The following is an 18,809-nucleotide window of genomic DNA, read 5'->3' as shown; positions in this document are numbered from 1 at the left end:
GTTTTTAAGAGTTAAAAGATATTCAAGGGCAGCTAGTCCCCCCTCCACGCCCTTTTTTCCTCAAACCCATCCGATAAGAATTTTGAGATAGCCATTTTTCGAAAATAGTTCAAAGATCACATAACGAAAACTCCGTGGTCGACACAATCCCTCAGGGTCCGGGGGCAGGCGTTGAAAGTTAAGCCCTTGGGGCATCTATAGTAGTCATGGTAGGGATGCTCGTATAAACTTAGGAGAAGGCTCATTTGATTGGAGACTGAAAGTTCTAGGTCACTCTTCAAGAGTCAAAAGATACCCGAGGGCAACTAGCTCCTCCACCCCCTTTTTTCCCAAGCCTATCCAATAAAAATTTGGGATAGTCATTTTGTTAAAAATAGTTCAAGGTCAGAAAAAAAAACTCGAGTGTCGACGCAACCCTCCAGGAACCGGGGGCAGGCGTTGTAAGTTATGTTCTGGGGGCATATATGATTCTTATGATAGGGATGCTCGTATAAACTTCGAGAAGGCTCATTTGATTGGAGACTGAAAGTTCTAGTTCACTTTTGAAGAGTCGAAAGACCCCCGAGGGCAACTAGCTCCTCCAAACCCTTTTCCCCAAACCTATCCGATAAAAATTTGGGATAGTCATTTTGTTAAAAATAGTTCAAGGTCAGATAAAAAAAAACTCCAGACACAACCCCCCAGGGCCCCGGGGCAGGCGTTGTAAGTTATGTTCTGGGGGCATATATGATTCTTATGATAGGGATGCTCGTATAAACTTCGAAGAGGGCTGATTTGATTGGAGATTGAAGGTTCTAGTTCACTTTTAAAAGTCAAAAGACAACCGAGGGCAACTACCCCCTAGCCTTTTTTACTCAAACCCATCCGATACAAATTTTGAGATAGTTATTTTTTTTAAATATTTCAAAGATTAGACAACAAAAACTCTGGGGTCAATACAACCCTCAGAGCCCGGGGGCAAGTGTTTTAAGTTATGCCCCAGAGGCGTATACGGTTTTATGTACGGGTTCGTCTTATAAACTTTGATGGTGGCTTATTTGATTAGAAATTAATGTTCTAGCACTTTTTAAGAGTCAAAAGAGTTCTGAGTGCAACTATCCCCCCTAGCCCTTTTTGCCCCAAATCCATTCTATACAAATTTTAGGAAGCTACTTTTCTGTAAAACCGTAGCAACGTCAGTTAACGAAAACTCCAGGGTCAACACAATCCCTCAGAGCCCTGGGGCAAGTGTTTTAACTTATGCCCCGGAGGCGCATAAGGAGCGGAGGTCACCTACTCCCCTGACACAAATGTTTTCTTTTCTCCTAATGTATCAAATGGAAATTTTGAGATAGCCAGTTTGTTTGAAATAATCCAACGACAAGGTAACAAAAACTTCGTTGTCAACATAGTCCTCCCGCCTGAGACAGGGGAAAGTTTGTAACTTATTCTGCGGGGCATATAAGGTTTTAATGGATGAGGTGGTCGTATAAACTTTGGAGGGGACTCAAACGATTAGAAATTGAAAGTTCTAATTTACCTTTTAAGAGTCAAACGTGACCTGATGGCGACTAGCCCCCCTCCCTCCCAACCTTATTTTCCCCAAATGCGTCCAATCGGATGTTTTATACAGCCGTTTTGTCTATATAATCCCCCATGGCATGGTAGGTTTTACACTTTTACAGTGAAAGAAGTAGGCAAAACCCAAATTCTTCTTTGTAGAGACTTTTGTTCGTTTCAAGCTGGATTTGCGTGTCTAATTTTAGTTTCGTTCGTTTTAAGATTTATTCGCTCATTTATATTAGCAACTATTGTTTGTTTGTTTGCTATGATTCTTTATTTAGTTTCTGTTCGTTTTGGGTTTCATTTATGCCTCAATAGGAAAGTGTATTGTTCGTTTTAAGCTTAGTTTGTATATTCAACTTAAGCTTTACTCGTTTTACTCGTTAAGCTTTACATTTATTTATTGATTTATATAGTGCCCGTTGTATGTTTTTTGCTATGATTGTTTATCTAATTTCTGTTTGTTTTGGGTTTCATTTATTCTTTAATTGCAATCTCTTGTTCTTGTGAGTTTAATTTATTGTAGGTTTCTATTTTGCTGATCTTAAGTTTAAAATGGTCTCTACTTTTCTTTAGAAAACTTCTTTTTCGGAAAGTTTTTTTTTTTTAATTAATAACAGATAAGAGACTTTGGAACTATATTGGAGTTTTGATTTAAATATTGGAAATAAAAAATTATAACAATTAAATTATTCCTGGAGATAACTGCCCCCCCCCCTCAACTAACTCCTATGACTAAACTACAAAAGATTTGACCTATCTAGCCACAGTACGAATATTGTTGCAAAAAGCACTAAGTTTTATTTTCTTTTCGATGATTTTTTTTGGGCAGGAATGCAATGGACCCCTGTTTTCGCGTGTTTTTTTTTTTTTTTTTTAATGTTAAAAATGAGGATCGATCTACTAAAAAAATAACTTCTAAAAGTAAAAATAAATAGTAATCACGCTCACTATTTACCTTACTCGTTTTAATTTATATTAATTATTTTCTATATTCTTTACTATTTCAATTTACCTATTTAATTAATATTTTACATTGCTATAAATAGTAGTAATAAAAGAAAGTAGTTTAGAGTTAGCTTGCTAATTATATAGATCTAAAATTTTGTATAAATAATAAATATAGATTGTTTTGTCCAATTTTGTATTTCAGCTTTTGTATTATTACTTTTTGTTTCTGCATTTACGGGATTTCTATTTTTAGGTGGCTCCTACGTGAAATCCGTGGCAACTATTCGTCATTGCAATCTCGGGTTCAAACTTCGGCTAAAAATTCTTTAAAAGTAAATCCATCATCACAGGAAAAGAATGCTAGCTTACTAACAGGAGATGACGGCTACGATGATAAGAATCCCTTTCTTTTGCGAAATCGTGAGTTAAATGATAATGATGAAGACAAAAATCCATTTTTACCAATTGGAGAGGTAATTTGTCGGAAGGTCAGTCTTAGTTTCTCTGAACTTTAGTTTTCTTGTTCTTTGAACTTCGATCTAATAATAAAAAACTAATTGAAATTAGAAAATATGATTGGGAATAACATTTAATAAAACAATAAATAAAATAAAGAGTAAATTCAAATATAGGAAATTTAACTGAATAAAATAAATTAAGTTCTCAGAACCATGTTTCTCATCTTTCAGTGCTTTTGTGTGGTTGGTAAATATAATCAATCAGGTTTTAGAACTAAATTTTTGGTAATTACATCATTATAATGCCTAAGGTCTAGTAATAAGGTGGTGAGTGCAAATAAATTTTGTATAAATTGGTTAAAATAAAAAAGTCACAACAGTATAATATTATTTTTGTCGTAATAAACTGTGGGTATAACCACAAAGTGCCTTTTCCCTTTGTGGGGCTATGTGAGTTTTTTCCCTAACTGAGCTCTTGTGTTTTGGCTTTTAGTCAAATCTCAATTGTCAGCTCTTCAGTTTCTCAACAGGATTTAAACTTGATATGTCTTTAACACCTATTGATCTAGTTCTTGGAAATGAAAGAATGTGAATTCAAAGGTGATTTGGCTCTTACTAATGACTTTATATTTTGACGTTTTGTCTTCCTACTTTTGGCACTAAGAGTGTATTTTTGCTGCAAAATCTTGGGTAACAATTTCCAGAAACGTGTCATCTACCGCTAAATTTAAAAACAGAATTATAAACTAATTTAAAAACAATTTTATGCAACAATTGAAAATTCAAAACAGGTATGAAAATACATTCAGTTTTTCCTTAAAACAAAGCATTTAAGTTTGCGTTTCCATTCTTTGAATTCTAAATCTTAAACTCAATTTTGATTAATAATTCCCAGAGACATTTTTTTGATCTGCTAAAGAAACTCACAAACAATTGGTAAAAATATTTTTTGTTAGCTCAAGGGAAGCATTTGGTATTATAACTAATGCTCCAAACTTTTAGTTTGGACGGTAGAAAGCATCTTTTGACCGTTTACTAAACATAATCGTGTTTGGAATTGTTACTAGTTTGGTCTGGAATTTTTTATAGGCCGAAGCTTGGACAACAACAACAAACTGGTTTCAAGATAAATTGGAACTGAAAAGAGGAGAAAGTACTGAGAATCTGATTGAAAATGGTAACTAATTTTTTATTTTTTCTTCTTTTATTTATTTCTTATTCGTGTTAGATCATTTGCACTTCTATACTAGTATATATGTCCGAAGAATCTGTTTAAACATCCACCAAAAGTTTATAATTTGTTCACTGTAAAACTTCTTGTAGACAGTTACTAACATAGAAAAGATTCCAAAACAGTTACTAGCATCAAATTCAACATGTTATGCAACCCAGGAGAGAAGGCTTTAAGCCCCTCTATACCGAAATACTAAATTTTGTATGATTCCTAAGAACCATGGTCACGAATGCCTATTTTTTTTTATTGTTTATGTCTTCCCAGGTCTCTTCTTATTAAACCAGTAGTCATAAAATATTGAAATACTAATTAAAATAGGAATTAGAATTTCTAGTGACGTTTTGTAAGTATCAAAAGAGCTTGTGTTGTAGCAAAATAGTGAGTTGTTCCGTTTCTTGAATTACTGTCCTCGTTTTTAAAAGAAAGAACTCAATATGTACAACTAGGAGATAATGTTTCTTCAGTCAGTAGTGTTAAATTTGGAGTACCTCAAGGATCTGTTCTTGGTCCCCTGTTATTTCTAATTTTTATAAATGATTTATGTAGAGCTTTTAATATGATTTCGTATGATCTTGACATTGGATGTGACGGGGAAAAAGTAATTGTTCCCAGCTTTGCGGATGACACTCATATAACTGTGGCTGCACGAACAGGAATTCAGCTGTTGAGTCGTATTAGTTCTTGTCTGGAGTTTGTACAAAATTGGATGAAGCTTAATAAGTTAAATTTGAATTATAGTAAATCTTGCTTTTTATTGTATGGTAGGAGCTCAAATTATTACCCTTGGATAGACAAACTTAATATTGCTGATATGGGTATTTTAAGAATGAATTGTACAAAATATCTAGGAGTTTTAATTGATGAATGTCTCAGCTTTAGAGAACATATAGATTATATTAGTCTTAAACTCGCTAGGAATGTTGGCATTTTAAGAAAGTTGCAGTATATTTTCCCAAGAGATATTTTAAGAACAATGTATTATTCCTTAATTCATCCTTATCTGCTATATTGTTGCAATATTTGGGGTAGTACATTTCCTTCTCATCTCGATCGTGTTCAAGTTTTGCAGAATAAAGTGCTTCGAGTGTTATGTGGTGTAGGTTTTAAAGACTCGGTACAAAGAGGTATATAGAATGCAAAATCTTGCCTTTAGCAGGACTTATTATTTTTTATCGAAGCCTGTTTATATACAAATATTTTCAAAATTGTTTACCAATATGTTTTAAAAGTATGTTTGAATTAGGAAGTGATATTCATACACATTCTACGAGACAGTCCGATATAATTCGTCGTCCGCTTACTATTACTCGTAGATCTCAATTCTGTATTCGGCATCTAGGACCCCATGCATGGAATTGTTTACCTACGACTTTGAGAAACATGGATAGTTTTCTTGAATTTCGGCGGGAATTAAAGCTATTTTGCCTTAATATTTATGGTTTTGATAGTTTAGTGGACCTCAAGTGGAGCCAAGATGTTGGTTTTGATTTTGGCGATACTGGTAAAGTGGTTTTAGTTTCTTTTTTTTGTCTCTTTTGAAGTGTAAATCCGTTTCGATTGAAATGCAGGGTAATTGATTTTTTTTCTTCTTCTTTCTTTCTTTTTTCTTTTCCTTTTCTTTTCTTTTTATTTTTTCTTCTTTTTCGTATTGTTTTATTTGTATGTGTATTGGGGTTGTAAGCCCAAACAAGCTTTGCTTCGGACTATTTGCTTGTTTTGTTTTGTTATTTATATTAGTAAACCCATCTTTCTCTCTCTCACAGCATAAAAATACGATTTTGGCTCAGAAAAAGGACAAACATTGCAGCCTTAGATGCGTGATTTTTCTTTTTTTTTAACAAAAGGCAGTAGAGCTTTCAATTTCTGTTCAAACTAGCTCTTTCTAGATAATCTTTGACTACTTGGTATAAACTTTTAAATTTTGTGTGTTTCTAGATAGCAGTTTCAAAGATCATCTGTTCTAGGTTTCTCAAACATGATGAATTTCAAGGCATAAATTTTTTCTAGACTACAGTAATTTTCAAAGAGATGCTTTCTCATTCTCCCACATTTGCCAGTGGTAACAAGGTAAAATACTCGTTTATGTTATGCTTAAAATGTTGTTACAATAAGTTCTTACCCCACATTAGTGGATTAGCTTAAATAGATTTTAAGAACAAAGGGAGGCTGTACCGTATGGTCTCTTCGTCTATTTGCATTGATCTGCAGTAGCCATCACTGAAATTTTGTAAAACTCGATCCTATAGAAGACTTTCTGAAGCTTTGGGCCCCCGCACAACCATGGAAATATCCGCTCAACTTTGAAAATAGCTTTGTCGCAATTTAAATATGAATAACTAGTATTTTAGGGTACAAGGGCTCATTAATGGGAGAAACTACTCCAATTTGTTGAAAATCCTAATTTTTCAATAACTCTTTTTAGAAATTCCAGATCAAGACGGAAAACTTACCGAGAGAGGTTTCTTTGTCTTAGAAAAAGATGGCGCTGATCCACATGAGTTCATTATGGAAAGCCACTCACGTGGAAGTAATAAGGACCCAGAGCAAATTAGAAAACAATTCGAGTCTTGACGTTTGCTTTTTCGTGTGTTTTTATTTACAAATACAAAAAAGTTTTTTGTTTTATCGGTTGAATAAATAAATTTAAAACTTCCTACTTGCTATTGCAGCGACGAGTCATGTATTTCACTTCGTATTTTCGAGGGCACATCCTATGTCAAATATTACCTTAAATGCTTTTCCCATGTCGAAAGTAAAACAGTTCAAAATAGGGATGAAACCTTTTAATTGACAGTGAACAGATAAAAAAAATTTTAACTGGATATTTCGAACACATACAGTGTTCACCATCAGCAAAAGGTTTCATCCCTATTTTGAACTGTTTTACTTTCGTCATGGAGTCAGTGTGGTCTTCGAAGTTATCTATGCTTTTCCCATGCTCTTTTCTTTATCTGTTTGGATATGTCTTGTCATATTTAATGGTCCGAGCTGTTGCACAAAAATTTCTTATTATTGTCCAGACGACATATTATTTCTGACCAGCGAGTTAAATCTCTTATAAAATTTTCCTGTAGAGATGCTTGGCGAAACTCCTGATGCGATTCCAGCTATTTAACTAATTTCCTACCTTAGCCGTAGCAATGCTGTTTTCGAAAATAGTAGTATTCCCTTTATTGTTTTTATCTAATATGTCTATGTGTATACCATACAAGGGCAGGATAATCGCTAAAGCTCTTTTATCAGGTAGATCAAACGCTTGTTTATGATATATAAAACTGAGGACTAAGGGAGTCTGACGAATCAGACACTTCTCAATTATTACTCTAAAAGTGAAAGTCTGTTCGACGCATCCTCTCCCCTTCCTAAAACCCGCTTTTCTTCTGTTAAAACTTGATCTACAGCATTTCTAGGTCTAAAAATTGTTATCATACTAAGTAATTTCCTTCCCAAAGAACCAAGCTGATGCCTTTATAATTATCAAACTCACGCTTATCACCTTTTCTTATGGAGAGGTTTGACTAAAATTTTCATAAAATCCCTAGGTGCTTCACCTTTTTCAAAAATCATATAATTAACTTTCAGTAATTTATCTTTAGCCTCACAACTACCATTACAAAATAAAAAACATTTACCATGCTGCCAGCACCTGAGGTCATATTATCTTTAATCCTTTTAGCACTGTCTCTAATTCTTCCCCACAAAATTAATTTTCCTTTACTTCTAAGCTGTCACAAACGTTCCTTAATCATTTCTTGTAACTTTTCTATATAATTTTTGGTAACTTTATCATGGTTTAGCACAATCCTTAAGATTTTCTACTAATCTCCCTTTAGCTCTCTCCTTATCACTTATTGTGACCCCTTTTATATCTTTAATTGGGACAAGTCTAGTTTGACTATTCCTAATCAATTTCTTAAAATACCAATACAATATTTCACCATTATGCCGTGTTGCTTAACCTTCCAAATCTTCAGAAATTGTATCCATGACCTGCTTTTCTACCTCCTTAATTCATATTTTAGCGTTTTTTTTTTATTTTCTTAATATTTACCTTGTTCTTGTATGTTCTACAGCTCAAATAGTTCTTGTTCAAACCCATCGTCTTTTCGTCTAAACTTTAATCGTTTTCACTAATAATTCTAGCTGCAATTCTAATCTCTGTTCCCAAGGAAAGATCTTCTGCTTCACATCTTCTGGATTGTCAAATTCTAGACTCTTTAGCTTAATATTCAACTGTTCCTGGAAAGTTTCTCTCAAATTCTCATCCTGGTGTCTATCAACGTCATAACTTCCCAGGAGATAGTTACCTTTCCTATATTTCATATATAGACACTACTAGTATTCTTAACTTTAACATTAATAATATCGTTCATATATACTATAACATATTGTACTGACATTCTTACCATCTTACTGACATCATTACCATTTGAGGAAAGTTAACCCAATGTTAACTTTTTACAGGCCATTTTGTTACCAAATACTGAATCGGTTAGAACTAGATTGTTATACCGAGAAAATTGCTGCAATCCATAACTGTTAATATTTTTTTTTTTTCTAAACAAAATCTGCCAAAACTAAGTCTGCCTAAACAAAATACCATATTTCTGCGTGGAATCCTGTTTATTGGTCATGTACATGTAAGTAATATTCACCTTAGTCATCACTCTCTATCAGTCGGTTCCACAGGTGAAAATACTCCAATGGATGATATCTCACTCTATTTAGTCGTAAAATTACTCTAACATCTAAATATTGACCCCCCAAACATGAGTAAAATTTAGCAACTTCTTTATTCATCACGAGTACTGCTCCCAGCTTGTGCATTCGACCATTTCTGCCTGAGTAAATACATTTCATTTCACCTTATTTCACTTTTTCTACTCCTGAAATGTTAGTTTTGAGACTTCTAAAAAGTTCAGTTTAAAAACGTCAGAATTCGTCAAACAAAATTTAATACGATAGTTTTTCTAGCATTGTATTATTCTAAGCTGCAATTTTTATACTAGTTAAATCACTAAAATTATTGTCCTCAGTGAAAGCAACGGGGCCCAACCAGTGGTGGACAGAGGCAAATACATCTCAAGTTTACCAGATGGGCTTAAGCTGGCTTAGAATCTTATAGTCAGAGGTCCCAAGGACCTCTAGTCCAATGGTAGCCTTTTGGAATCATAGGTCCATCTTGACCACAACAACATGATTTTCCAAACTCGATGATGCTCTTCTATCAATAACAGTCGATACCCTGCATAAGCAATCTCAAGCCTATTATCTCTGACTCATTACGTCCTCATGCCTACAAACATTATCATGATTGCAAAGGTAGCTAAAACCTAATAAGAGACAAACCTCAGCCAATTGTAACCCAAAATTAATTAACTATTTTGAAACTAAATTAGATTGAAATAAAAAGCACTCCCAATGGAATCGCCATGTCCAAAGACCCTATACACGGAACTTAGAGTCCCATGGCTTGAATAACAAAGAGAGTTTTTTTTTTATGGGAAGCAATTATGTGTCTTTTTTTGGTTTTTCCAAAAAAAGCACAACTATACAATACAATATAGTTGTTCTTAATTGCTGGCGAGGCACTGGAACATCATAGAGAACTGTTTAAGGTCTAATTTTAAACAAACTTGCTATTTTTTGTGACTTTTCTAACTATAAAATACAATATTTACAAATAAAACCACTTTTTGACAAAAAACTACATCTTCGTAGAGTAGATGATGAATGACGTTACAATCATAGCTTGCTGCTATAAAAGATGTTAAATTAAATTAGTCAGATGTTAAGGATGAAAAAGTCAGAAAATATGGCACTTCTTCCTTGCGTCTTTTCGAATATTCAAGGGTAAATACACCTAGTGAAAGTCTTGAAACTATGATTTGAACTTAAAGAAAAATACGATAGTTGTGCTTTTGCGTAACTTAAATGTTTCAGAAGGGATGCGATCCACCTTATTAGCAACAATTCTTCTTTTCAAATCGAACTTATAAAAGCACAAGAAAATTTTAAGTTCGATTTCATTTCAAAATTTCAGAAGGCGATGAATTTTCAAGTGGTGATTACTGCAATCTAGTGAAAGATCAACAGGAGCCATAGTAACAAAAAAAGCCTGAAGGCCCAAAAAATGGTGTCGGACCGAAACAAAAAGTACATCGTTTGAATTGCCTTGGTCGAAAACCTATCTACCGAACTTAAAAGTCCCTTGGCTTGAATAACAAGGAAAACCTATTGGCTTGAAAAACAAGAAAAGTCGCTGCAACCTAGTAAAATATGCATGTAGAACATCTTTTTTCTGTTTCTCCTTATACGCAGCTTGTGGGGTGCTGAAACATCATGAGTTGCTTAAGGGCTTATTTTAAAGAAAATTGCTGAATCTGTATGATTTTGTAACTAGCAAAAAATAATTTTCAAAATAAAATAATGTTCAAACTAAAATTAATTTTTGACAAAAAAAAAACTGCGTATTACGAATATCATACAAGATGACAAATGTCGTCATAGTCGCAAATTACAACCAGATTTAGGAACCAGTTTTCTAGATATTTATTTTTTTGGTACTTTATACCGAAAACCCCTAGCTTATATATTTGGTTTGTAGTTAATCTTTATTTTTTCAAAGAGTTTTGAGTGATATTAATTCTTATTGGATTTTTTTGTTTTAGTATCTTTATTCAAAAATAAATCATTAAGAATTAAGTAATAAGATAAACAATGGATCTGCTGCATATCAAGATCATTTTGAATTGAAATATGTTGATTATAGCGTATATTACATGCAAATACCTTGACAAGAATTGTCCAGATATAAAAGATTGCAACTGTTCCATTGTGGTCAGATAATTTTAGGTCTCCTCTCTGTCATAAGTTCCATCCTCCGTCCCTCTCCCAGAAAGAGAAATTCTGCTTTCGTGGCCTCAAAGTACAGTAAAGGAAGACTTTTAATGAGTTTGCCTAATCAGAAATCTGACTGACAACGGTGTTGTAGACTAGTTTTTGGGAAAGGCAGCCTTCGAGGAAACTGTAGCCTATTAAATGACACAGCATTGCATGGGATTCTGGTTAATGGTTTTTCATTATGGATTTTGCTTATTTTTGTGTTTTTTGGGGGTTATAATTCAATTTCTGAGCTAAGCAATCAATAACGTTAGGATGATACGTCTTACAGAAACACCTTATTTGGGCATTAAATTTTGCCAATACTCCCACGAGATAATGTTATTTGGGCACTAAAGCCTACCTACTGAAGCATTGTCCTAGTCAGTCTATGGTAAAGTATCACTGATTGCGGGTTTTATAACTGAACCGTGATACCACGAGCTATTTCAGCTATCTGCTTCAACATCAATGCATCATATCCATGATCTTTTCGTAATTTATCACATTCCAGCCAAAGCAAATTCAGTACTTTATGTTTCATTTTTAATTTTTTCAATTTTTAATTTCTTATTATTCATCTTATTTGTTTGTAGCAAACGTTAGTTTTACAGATTATCACCCCTTTCAGTAAGAGTTCTTATTTGATGGTTGATATTTTCAAATTATTTCCATTTTCCTCTACAACACCAAGAATTTTCTTAAGCCCGCAGTAAGTGTCGATATTTCTGGTTTTGGGCTAGAGCGACCTCCCGAGGTGTCAAATATGCTATTTATTCTGTCTTGTCTTGGCTTTTTCCGTTAAGTCCCACCATGCTCTCTCTATCTCTCTCTCTCTTCGCTATTTCTCTCTCTCGTTACTCTTTTCGAAGGGAAAATCAACTAGTTGTGCAAATGCCCGCTTTGTTTTGCGCCTGTAAGCCAATCTTCCCGCGTTTCAGCACATGATGGTTCTCAAAGTAAATTATTAAAATTATAATTTGCTAACCGTGATGAAATGCCGCAAAAAATTGAGCCTGTAAGGGTCTTCTGTAGGAATTGTTACCAAGGTGATCGTTTACCACAAAATGCGAGGGGTTGGGTAAACTGTCAATCTAAAAAAAATTAGCATGGCTTAGAGACAAATGTCTTGTGTTTATCACTTGATATTGCGTAGTAATTAGAAATCCTTTTCTAAAATGGGAACTGTAATTCATGCTATAGGGAAACATTTTTTTGTGGATCTCTGCTAGTTTCCGATGTTTTGGTGCAAAATAATGATAAAATGTATTGTAGGTACTGGTTTTTCGAAAACCAATTTCCCCTTTTGTCTTTGAACTCTAAGAATTTAAGAGTATTTGGTTTAAAAAAATGCTTTGCTGTGTTTTTAAGACTAGTAAAGATCAATAACACGTCTAATTTAACTTTAAAAGGTGAATGCAAATAGCAAGAATAAATTCACCTAACCAAATTTTTAAAAAATTAAACAATTGGACAATATCACAAAAATCACAGTTTTGCCAAGGTGATTAAATTCATTTTTGCGAAAAAGACTGCCAATTGTGCTTATGCATTCATCCTTTAACAGACAAAAAATCCATGCTATCTTTTGCAATTTTCAAATAAAAATGTGCAATCGTTTCTCGTGTACTTTACTGCACGAAGCTTAGACAGCGAGGACAAAAGTGTCAGTGTTTTATTATGTACAATTTGTTACTAGTTATTAAATGCAAATACCACTATCTTAATTTCCTTTCTTGATGCCAGTCTTCTGGTGATTTCTCGATGACCTTTCTAAAAGTTAGAATGATATATTTTTCGCTTTGCTGGCAACTCTGTACTGGTCCTTTGTACTTGCAATTCAAATCAAAGAAGAATGACTTTATTGCAAAAGAAGTCCCTCTGAAGTCATCAGAAAATACAGCAGTCAAATTTTTAGGATGGAACATTCTGACTCTGATAACTACCTCGAACTATTTGAGTCCATTAAAAAAAAGCAAATAGAAGCTGGCTTGTGGACAGGAATACATCTTGGACTTACTGATAGTGTCCTTGAAGGAACACCTTTGCCTGAAAGCCTGTGTGATAAACATCTGTCTTTTAATCTGAGAAATTATCAGAAGGCTGCATTAAAATGGATGGTTTCAAGAGAAAGAGGTATGCAGACCGTAGCCTATAGATAGCACTATTTTAGCCTAGTCTACTTGGCTCTCCAGAAGGAAATGTGGTAAAATTCTAGTTAATTGAGTTCTTGCTATCTCAGAAAGGGTTTAGGTTAGGAAAATGAAACTTTCAGGGATGAATCTACAGACTAAAGTATGTCCCAGGAAAGTATTTTGAAGCAACTACCTCCACTCCTTCTCCCTCTAGAGGGCCCTGACCTTTGATGACCTTTAAAAATATGTGATAAAAATTAAACCTTGCAAAATAGATCTTCTGCTTAATTGAAGTACAACAAAATTGTTTTCAGCTTCATAACTTTGCTCAATTCCATTTCATAAGGTTTTAAAGATATGCAAATACATTTCCTAAATTTTGAAAAAAGAACATTGACATGGCTCAAAATTCTACTCAAATAACAGGAATTGCATTTTCAGAACTAAAGGCAGAGAAAAAGCATTTAGTAACTGAAAATTAAGGTAAAATGTTGTCTTGTCAAAATTTCAATAGGTATAGACCTGTCATGTAGGCAAATTTCAGGGCCCTCTAGAGGGAGAAGGAATGGAGATGGGTACTTTAAAATACCTTCTCCAGACATACTTTGGCCTGTAGACCCATCCCTGAAAGTTTAATTTTTCTAACCTAAACCCTTTCCAAGATAGCAAGAAGTCAATTAACTAGAATTATACCAGAAATGTCAATCAAGTAATTGTTGCTTGATAAGAATTTTACCCAAACCTTTCTTGCTTATTTTCTCTTAACCTGATTTGAAGAAAAGTATCAACTGTAGAAAGTTCATTGTCCAGGTCTATTTTTAACAAAGAGGAAAAGATTCAATGATTATAGAAGACCCTAGAATATCTGGTAGGCTAAACATTTTGCTGTTCATATTATTGACTTTAGTAGATTAAAAAAATACAATTTGATCTCATGGAAATTACAACAGATAGGCTGTAGAAGATATTAGAAGAGGTGAGTCAACTCCTATTGGGTAAAACAATAGCAGTTCATATGACTGGTTTACCAATAAAGTGAATATACCACTTGATACATTTTTTTTTTTATGTTCTTTACAAATAGGCTATAATAATTGCTTCTACCATAAATTCAAATTAAAGCAACTTTTAACCTAACCTAAACTAACACCTTGTGACAGTGTAGTGGATATAAGTGTGCTGCTCTATTGAAAGTTCTCATGTTCAATCCCTAATGGCACAAGGAACATTGCTTCCAAAAATATTCTTTCAATTTTTGCACTGCAGGGCTGATGCAGGGACCTTAGTAGTCAAGAAGCATCATTTATCCAATACAATACAACCTAAACTAACCTTATTATAAATAATTTTACCACTGAGAAAATGTAGCATTATTTTTTTTGAAAATGATGTAAAAAGATGGCTCTAAGAAAAGATAGTATTATTTTGTGGAAAATGAGCAATAACTAATACTTTAATTGAAAATTCATTATTTTTAAGAGCTCAAAAGATTCTTAAATTTGAATTTGCAGCAGAAGTAATTATTATATTTGTAAAGAACATGATTAAAGGCATCAAGTTGTATGTTCACTTTATGGATATGTCAGTTTTATGAACTGTCATAATTTTTTGAAAATTTGTCATTTTTAAGAGGTCAAAAAGTATTACATTTGAATTTAGGTTAGAAGCAATTATTATCTTTGTAAACAACATAAAAAAGGCATTGAGTAGTATATTCACTTTATTGGTAAGCCAGTTATATGAACTGCTATAATTTTACCCCCTACTGATGAAAGCAGTAGGCAAAGAGATAGGTACACAAAGTTCAAACACTTCCTACTGACAATAATTTGTTAAGAAATTTGTGTATAGGCCTATTGTTTCTTGTTGTAATGGATCTGACTTCACTTCTTATTATCCTTCCAACAACTTTGATTAGGCAATCCCTTTCTCTATTTCCACTAGGCCTATCTGCTTTCACCTCTTAGTGAAACTTTCACAATATCCTGTCTACTGTATCTCTCAATGTCATGAGCATCTCTTTCCTGTTTGAATTGGATGCAACTACTTGTTTGCTGTACTCACTTGCTATCAAATCCTTGGCTTGACAAAGCTGTAGACTGAACTATAATGGTCAGCTTCAGAGAAGATACAAGCCTTCTTTGTTAAAAGGATTGCCAGAGGTACAGACTTCTCAGTGTTGGCACAAAACTGAAGCACTTCTTCAAAAGTGGCTTTCCTTGTACTATTGCATGGTGTCCCCTTCTGTTTCTTTAATGGAGGTAAGTACTATGGTAGATGGCTCCAGTGATTAAATCAGCTAATGAATGCCACTAAGGAATAGAAAATACAAACTGGAGAGGGCAGAGATTCTCAAATACTGGTTTGAAATTAAATTGTTTGAGACTCATTTTATAAGGCACCATTTCTAGGTTTATGAGAAATGGCAAATTGACCAGAAATGATTAAAATAACTATTTTCAAAACTGTTTCATGTAAGATTAGGTACTTGACTATTTAAAATCAAGTTTTTGACTTCATTTGAAATTCACCAACATTTATTTTGTTGGAATCAATAAAAACATATGACAACTTCTTAATTTTGAGTTCTTAATTTAACCTTCCCCCCCATCTTATAGGCGTAAGGGCATCAAAAAATGGAAACCAGAATTCAGATTTGGAGTCAGCATGCTTGATTTGACAGGAAACATTTGTTTCAACTCCTAAATATTCATAAAAAAAAAAAAAAATCTATTTCCCCCTTGAAGAGCAAATTTGGGACATTTGTGCAAGGGATATTTTGATAGATTTTTTTTCTGTAGTGTAATTCAGCTGATTTTTCTAAACATTTTGATGTGAAAAAAAAAATCTGTTGCAATTTCCCCAAGGTTTGACCATTTTTTCCTATATCTTTCCTCCACTACTTATGAATAAAGCAAATATACCACTCAATACCTTTTTTTATGCTTTTTAAAAACATAATAATTGCTTCTCTTACAAATTCAAAATTAAGCTGTCTTTTAGATTCTTGAAAACAACCAAAAAAATTCTTGTTTTTGATATAAAAAAAGCTTAAACCATGGATTTTAAGCTTAATATTTGATTATAAATCCATTTTTTAAAGACATATAATCCACAAGCATTAATTTATCACAATTAAGTTGGATAAAATACTCCAAACCATTTTCCCATTTTCCATCCAGCACATTTTCTCTGTAAGCCTTTATATTTTTTGACATATAAGTAAAACAGAATTTTTTTTTAATAAACTTGATCTTGAAAAATCAATGTTTGTGAATTGTTCTACTTTTACAAAAAAAAAATTATAATGAAAAAGTAAGTTTGAAACTAATATAACCCATTTTTATATCCAGAAAATATAGAATGAAATCATTATTTTCAAGGGTCCTAAAAGGGCTTAAAATAAATTAGCAAGAAGTATTATAACAAGCAAGAACAGTAATTAGCAAGGGAGTTGCTTTGAATTTTTATTTAATAAACTTAATCTTGAAAAATCAACGTTTGTGAATCATACTACTTTTACAAAAAAAAAATTACAATGAAATAGTAAGTTTGAAATTATTATTTTCAAGGGTCTTAAAAGGGCTTAAAATAAATTAGCAAGAACAGTAATTATTATGTTTGTGAAGACCATAAAAAAGGGCATCAATTGGTATGTTCACTTTATTTGTATGTCAATAATACAAACAGCAAAATATTTACCAAATATCTATCTATGAATGGCAATGTTTTATTCATGTGTTTCCTTTTGGAGAAGCCAACTACTTAATATGTACTGTTTAGCCTGTAGTGATAAAATTTAGATATGCAGTCTTTGGTATATCTCAGGAAGTAGTTGAGTAAGTCAAATAAAATTTCAAGAAACAGATCCAGAGCATAAATTATACTCCAGGAAGGTTCATCAAGATATCTAACAACCTCCACCCCTTTCCTCTCCAAGGACCTCTAACCTTTCTTGAACACACTTTTGGGAAAACTAAGTAAAATCTGAGACAGAGCTTTTTGCCATCTTGGAAAGTAGTTAAGTAAGGCAAATGATACTTTCCAGAATGTTTCTAGAGACTAAACTCTTGTATAAAGGCCTTTTGCAGCATCCAACCTACCCCTACTCCATCCTCCTTTAAAGAGCACTAATCTCTAATGCAGCTGAACAAACTTCTTGTTATAAAAGCTGGGCTCTTGAAATTAGCCACATATCCACAGTGCAAATGATGCCTAAGGGAAGTGTTTTGATCCTCAGATTTAAGGCTACACAAGCCATTCGTATTGTTTTTTTCTTCTTTCTTTTTCAAAAGTAGAGTAAAAGAAAAGCAGATTCAAACCAAGATGAAGGATTGGTATACTTTCCTCCAAAATTAGGACTGCATTCTATGCATTTTTCTGAGCTATAGAAATTGGGTGAGACCTCTGGATTCTCGGTTACACTCTATAGAATGGTTAGGTTCCAAAGCTAAGAAGAATGGTATTCAATAATTTTTTATATTTCGATTGTATTTCTTGTTCTGTATTTGGTGGCATTAATACTGTATGTCAAATGCCTTAGGCCTACCAAAAACACACTTCCATTGGACCTATATTAAGAATTAAATAAAAAAAACAAGTTTTTTTTTTAACTGAAAGTAAGGAGCGACATTGAAACTTAAAACGAACAGAAATTACTTTTTATATGAAAGGGGATGCTTCCTCATCAATGCCCGCTCTTTATGCTAAAGTTTGACTCTTTCTCTCAACTCTACTTTTTAAGACATTAAAAAATTTTAGCGTAAAGAATGAGGCGTAAGTACCACGCTCTTTACACGATTAAATAAAAAAAAGTTTTTTTTTGAACTGCTAGTAAGGAGCAACATTAAAACTTAAAACGAACAGAAATTATTCCGTATATGAAATGAATTGTCCCCTCCTCAACGCCTCGCTCTTTATGCTAAAGTTTTTAATTGTTTAAAAAGTAGAATTGTGGCAAAGAGTCAAAATTTAGCGTAAACAGCGAGGCGTTGAGGAGGGGACAACTCATTTCATACACGGAATAATTTCTGTTCGTTTCAAGTTTTAATGTTGCTCATTACTAGCAGTTAAAAAAACTTGTTTTTTTTATATTTAATTTCTGAACGTTTTTGAATTAATCAAAAAGGAACGGGGATGGAGGCCTAGTTGCCCTCCGATTTTTTGGTTACTTAAAAAGGCAACTAGTTCTTTTAATTTTTTACGAATGTTTTTATTAGTAAAAGATATACGTAACTTACAAATTAGCTTACGTAACGAACTTCTGTATTCTCTTTTTCACCCCCCCCTCGTCAGTACCTTGCTCTTTACACTAAAGCTTAAATTTTGTCCCAATTTCTTAAGAATGACCCCTGAATCACAAAAGTTTTAGAATAAATAGTTGAAATTACTAAAAATACTTTAGCGTAAAGAGCAGGGCATTAGGAGGAGGAGAGTCCATCATATGCGTAATAATTTATGTTCGTTTTAAGTTTTAATGCTTCTCCTTACTTTCAGTTGAAAAAAACTTTTTCATATTTATTTTTTCATTGTTTTTTTAATAATGCTAGAAAATTCTGCGCTCCCTTCATGAAAATTTTCTCCCCCCCCCCCGACAAATTCCTCCAA

The 18,809-nt window shown here is 33.2% G+C and overlaps 2 protein-coding genes across 5 annotated transcripts in view; both read left to right on the top strand.

Moving 5' to 3' along the window:
* LOC136040156 (ADP-ribosylation factor-like protein 13B) overlaps positions 1-6,841 on the top strand; it is a 33,735-nt gene extending 26,894 nt beyond the window's left edge. For all 4 annotated transcript variants that reach the window (XM_065724301.1, XM_065724275.1, XM_065724283.1 and 1 more), the window contains 3 exons: positions 2,747-2,981; positions 4,041-4,128; positions 6,608-6,841. In XM_065724301.1, coding sequence (XP_065580373.1) covers positions 2,747-2,981; positions 4,041-4,128; positions 6,608-6,756 — 472 coding nt within the window. In that variant the 3' untranslated portion in view covers positions 6,757-6,841. The remainder of the gene's footprint in view (positions 1-2,746; positions 2,982-4,040; positions 4,129-6,607) is intronic.
* Positions 6,842-12,882: 6,041 nt separating this feature from the next.
* LOC136040147 (E3 ubiquitin-protein ligase SHPRH-like) overlaps positions 12,883-18,809 on the top strand; it is a 98,319-nt gene continuing 92,392 nt past the window's right edge. Inside the window, exon 1 of the mRNA XM_065724264.1 lies at positions 12,883-13,203. Within this exon, the coding sequence (XP_065580336.1) occupies positions 12,987-13,203 (217 nt within the window). The 5' untranslated portion in view covers positions 12,883-12,986. The remainder of the gene's footprint in view (positions 13,204-18,809) is intronic.

The sequence above is a fragment of the Artemia franciscana genome, chromosome 2 (genome assembly GCF_032884065.1).
Source record: "Artemia franciscana chromosome 2, ASM3288406v1, whole genome shotgun sequence".
NCBI lineage: Eukaryota > Metazoa > Arthropoda > Branchiopoda > Anostraca > Artemiidae > Artemia > Artemia franciscana.
This window is presented reverse-complemented; position numbering and strand designations above follow the sequence as displayed.